At 43.7% G+C, this 5419-nt stretch overlaps 1 protein-coding gene across 1 annotated transcript; it reads right to left on the minus strand.

Annotated features, from left to right (window-relative positions):
* Positions 1 to 589: 589 nt before the first annotated feature.
* Positions 590 to 2473, minus strand: LOC143979670 (uncharacterized). The gene is made up of 2 exons (XM_077481932.1): positions 2205 to 2473; positions 590 to 1047 (listed from the first exon to the last, which is right to left on the minus strand). Exons 1-2 carry the CDS (start codon positions 2449 to 2451, stop codon positions 833 to 835), a joined length of 462 nt encoding a protein of 153 aa, XP_077338058.1. The 5' UTR covers positions 2452 to 2473; the 3' UTR covers positions 590 to 832.
* Between the last annotated feature and the right edge of the window lie 2946 nt (positions 2474 to 5419).

The following is a 5419-nucleotide window of genomic DNA, read 5'->3' on the forward strand; positions in this document are numbered from 1 at the left end:
GACTCAATGTCCTCCACAAAGAAGCTCCAACACTGCTGCAACTCTCAGAATCCCTCATTTTGTTGGATATAGTTCTGGCCTGGAGATCCACTGAAAACAACCGGGGCCCCAGTGGAGGAATTCTCCATTTAATGAAAGGGGAGCCCCTTTATGTCTTCTCTATATCCCATAATAAACAATAAAATTCAGTCTAATATCAGGGATCTTACCTCTGGGGCCATGTAAAGTCTTGTACTCGCATATGAATACAGATGACTTCACCAACCTCCAGCCTTGCAGGAAGCACTCTAGAGTTCTCTTCTTACCTATAATGCTTCCCCAACTACAGTCGGAGCCCATAGAAAAAGCTGGTGTGGGATACAAATGGGGCTCCCTTCTGCCTCTCACAATTTAACAGTCATTGGTCAAAGGACTGATTGATACACCCAAAGACTGTCATTGGGGGAAGGGAGAGGCTTATCCTCATGAAAGTTTTGACTGCCAAAAAGTTGTTATTCGCATAACATTGATTTTAGAGGGTCTGGGTCAGTAGAGGGAGCAGTACAGGAATAGGATGAAAAGACTGGGAGATAAAAAGACTTACCTCTGTTTGGAACGTTCCAAATATATGAGTTATATACGGACGGTCCCTTATTGATTCCAGTATGTAGCGCTCTGGAATATCGAAGCCTTGATATCTGTCTGGTTTAACCATCGTCACCGCCAACTTCTGTTGATAGGAGGGATGGGAGGCCAATAGCACCTTCCCATAGTACCCCTCTCCGAGTTAATCAAGGATTGTTAAATCTTCTATTGAAAATTTGCTGGGCTTCTCCTCCTCACTGGGCTTCTCCTAATCGCTGGACATCTCATCGCTGGACATCTCATCGCTGGACATCTCATCATCGCTGGACATCTCATCATCGCTGGACATCTCCTCCTCGCTGGACATCTCATCACTGGATATCTCCTCATCGCTGGGCTTCTCCTCTATGCTGGATGGGACTGGTGATAAAGTCCCATGGACTATGTGCGCACTTTCAGTGGCAGTTGGGTCATTTTTTGCTTCTGGGGAGAAAAAAGAAAGCAATTATTTATATTTCTACTATTTACACATCATTTATTGATGTTACACAGAATATGTGGACATAAAATGATTGTGAACCTCGAACGATATTTAGAGTTTGTGGCCACCTAGAGATAGAAATCCTAATGTGATCTCTGACTGCGCTGAGATCTTGGTGATAAAGACCACCGATCTGCTACATTACATATGCAGGCTGTGCTTCCTGCTTAGTATGTTTGTGATTTACTCTTCCTTCCTCTCATTGCAATCCCATCATTCTGCTTATCCTAAATAACAATCATTCCAGTATTCTATAATGGTTTTATCTCAGCAGTTGTACAAGTGTGCCACCTGAACTCTAGTGATGCTCTATAGACAGAAATCTATATAGTGCACTCATTTAAATGATATAATAGAACAATACATAGTGGGGGGGGGGGGGGGGGCTCTACAGGAGCAGGGGAATGATTCCTGTGAGCAGTTATGTTCTGGACACTATATGTTAAAATAGAAGGAATCTTCTCCTGCAGCCCCCATACAGAGCCCAGAACACGTCTGTCCGCATGACTACTCCCAGTGGCAATGATGGGGATAATGGCAGCAGCTCTGTCAGTCTGTTATGTGCAATCCTTTAGTTTACAACCAGGTTGCCTGGCAGGTCTATGCATCTCCTTCATACCTGATACCTGTCGCCTCACACCGGACACCATCTGATTGGCTGCCCAAGCTATTGCCTATTGTAGTTCCTATACTGCTACAGGAAGGGTCCCAATGGAGAGATTTCCCTTTAATTATTTTCTGTTCTGTAAACACAGAAAGACTTAGGAAGAAATATCTGAGTCCCCTCCTAGACCATTGTCCCCATCAGAAGGTTTATTTCTGTCCTGGTGGATCTTCCATCACTTTCCATCCTGGTGACATTGGTGATCAAATGGAGATGGTGAATCTCCCTAATGGAAACCTGCCAGGGGTTCTAACACCTACTTACTCTATGTAGTTACCCTTCTTGGTGTATATAGCAGTGACCCCAGTGTATATAGTATATATGTGAGTGTCTGTGTATATAGTGGTGACCCCAGTGTATATAGTATATATGTAGGTGACATATATTATATTGCCCTGCTGTGCTTGCCTTATAACTCTCTATTATAATACTTACCAATGACATCATCTTTTGTGGATTTTAGATGAGGAATGGGCTCCACATTTACATTGACTTCTTCGCTTGTGGTGGAAGACTCTTCCCAATCCTCCAGGACCTCTTGATTTACAGAGGCTTCTTTGCATATTATGGAAGAACCTTCAGAATCCTCCAGGTCCTCTGAGTTTACAGAGCCTTCTTCGCTGATCAGGGAAGAATCTTCGGAATACTCATTTTCATGAGCCAAATATTCCTCTACCGTCATATTGAAATATTCAGGTTCTGTGAGAGTCTGGTAAGAGAAAAAAGACATTCGTCAGTGTTTGATTGATACAGAAAATGGTGACAAAGCTTGGTGAACCCAACCCCCAATGTGCAGAAGATTACCCCAAGAGGGATCCTTCAACCCTAGCTCCCTCTAGTGGTTAGAAGGAGCACTGCATTAACACAACCTTTATGTAAATATAAACCCAAGAACAAAAAGGTCATCTATTCCAGCAAGGTTCTTACATGTGGAGGCTGCATTTCGGTAAGTAAATTTTCAGCAGGTACAGAAAAATACCTATTAATCCTGTCAGAATTCCAGTGACCTTGTAAGTTCCTGTGGCCTGAGCTGAGATTTCAGTGTTATCCACTTTCTCAGCTTCTGTCAGTGTACTACAAAGCAACACCCCTCTTTGTAATGGAGATAAGGAGAGGGGGAGGAGATTGTAGTTCTAATCACAATAGGGTGCCAACATGTCTCCATAAATTCAGTGAGTCTGTGTTGTCACCAGTGATGTAACTAATGGAGTTAAAGTAAACGGCATTACTTAACGTCATTACTTTAGAGGGTAACGAGTAATCTAAATGATTACTCTTCCCCCTCATGGTAATGCCGTTCCCACTACTTGGGCGGTGTTACCGCAATTACATCTACCGCCACTAGGGGAGTCCCCGCCGCGATCCGTGGAGCACTCCGTGGCCTTGGCCTTAGGGAAGGCCATGGCTTTGGCCTGTCTTGGGAGTGGCAGCAATCTTGGTGCAGCCTCCGACCATTTACAATGTGATTGCTTCGTCAAATGACGGAGCGATCACTTGTAAACAAACCGGCGTTTGAGATCTGTGCAGTGGAGGGGAGAGATTGGATGGCAGCAGCGCTGTGGGCTGCATCTGTAGTGCCCACAGCGCTGCTCTGTGACAATTGTAGTCACAGCCACCCCTCCATACCCTGCCAATACTCTGCAATTCCCTGCCAATACTCTGCAATTCCCTGCCAATACTCTGCAATTCCCTGCCAATACTCTGCAATATCCTGCCAATACTCTGCAATTTTCTGTCAATACTCGGTAATACCCAGCCATGCTCAGCTGTACCCAGCCATACTCGGCCAATATTACAGTGGGGGAGATTGTGGATATTACAGTGGGGACTATATGGTGGTGGAATTTTCACAGGTTTTTGCAAATTCAATTATTATTTGCTGATCCGAAAAAGGATCCGATCTGTGACTCTGATCCGAGGAACGATCTGACCTGTGAGTTTGGGGGGGGACAGATGTACAGATATATGTGTATGGGGGACAACAGATGTGTAGTGGGTTACAGAGGGGAAACAGATATATGTGTGGGGGGAACAGATGTGCAGGGGGGGTACAGAGGGGAAATAGACATGCAGGGGGGGAACGTGCCCCTTGCTTACAGTAATACTAGACCCGCCCCTTAGAATATTAAAAAAAAGTCAGTTACTTTGCTGAATAATTAATTACTTTTCCAATGTAATAACCGAGTTACTAACACAATTACTTTTTGGGAAAAGTAATTTGTAACTTATCTAATTACTTTTTTAAAGTAGGATGACCAACACTGGTTGTCACCTCATAACAGGAAGTGTGTTTCTGGTGTTATTTCCAGCATAAAGCAGGTCTAAGCTGTGCACCTGACACATACACAATAATTATTACCAATAATAAACAAAATTCCTTTAGACAAGTCCCCAGACAATGTGATTGTGCAATAACCACAAAATGACAAATGGGAGAATTCTGTACAAAAATATTTCCTAGATGTTGCTGAAAATCTCCCCTCCCCCAATATATATGGACCCCTCCATTATTCATATACTTACCGGTTTTGGTTTAAATGCTGGGGGTGACAGTCTTTTCTCTACCTTAGACCAGTCCAAGTACTGGAAAAATGGGTGCCGTCTGATGTCACGTACCAGGTATGCCCGTGTATCCTGTTCTTCCCATAAGAGCTGTAAAGAAGAAAGAATTATAATAAGAAACATTGAGAGAACAATAACAATATGTGAACAAAAGAACCCCCCATTGTAATATTTGATTCTGACAGTGACGTATTTCAGCTTCCTTGATTTTGCTTGTAAACCCGCCACTATGGGATGATTGGATCGGGTCGGAGCGTGGTACCTTATTTGTGTCATGTTCTCTCATGAGAGGCTTTAAAGAGGAAGTAAACCCTGATGAGTTTACTTCCTCTTTCATTCCCTACAAAGGTAAAGCATAATGGACTACTATGCATAGTAGTCCATTATGTGTCACTTACCTGACACAGGAGCCAGCGATGTCACCGCTGTCCCCTGTAGTCCGGCGCATCCATCTTCTCGGTGGGGTCTCGCTGCTCCGCCACTGTAATTCAGCGAAGCCGCGATGATGTCACTCCCACTCATGTATACGGGAGCCGACACGCGCGGCATCTTCGTCGTTGACGATGCCGTGCTCAGTGTGCCTGCGCGCCGCTGTCTACGGCGCATGTGCCATAGACAGCGTTGCCTGTCTTTCAGCAAATATCTCCTAAACCATGTAGGTTTAGGAGATATTGCTTGGACCTACAGGTAAGCCTTAATCTAGGCCTTACCTGTAGGTCAAAGTGTGTTGTAAGGGTTTACAACCAATTTAAAGGAAAACTAAAAACACAACTAAGGATATTTTGCAATGATACGTTATGATGAATATATAAAACAATCTTTCTATCAAATCTGCCACTGCCATGATTGTTTTCTTCCTGATGACAACACCAGTAATGTACGGTTGTGTGTTCTGAACTCCTAACAAGGTCTGTATAACCTGGAAAGGGTTTTGTCTGTAAAGAGAAGGTAAAGCTCTGCTTATACTCACCATAGATATGAGTTCAAAGAGTTCTATGTCCATACATGTTTTGAACTGGGAAATGACTGTCATGAACAAACTTCCACTCTGGTTTTCCTTGATCTCTCTGAATTGATCCGGGCTAACG

This window comes from Lithobates pipiens, unplaced genomic scaffold (genome assembly GCF_037356315.1).
Source record: "Lithobates pipiens isolate NorthernLeopardFrog02 unplaced genomic scaffold, aLitPip1_a1.2 Scaffold_1, whole genome shotgun sequence".
Taxonomy (NCBI): domain Eukaryota; kingdom Metazoa; phylum Chordata; class Amphibia; order Anura; family Ranidae; genus Lithobates; species Lithobates pipiens.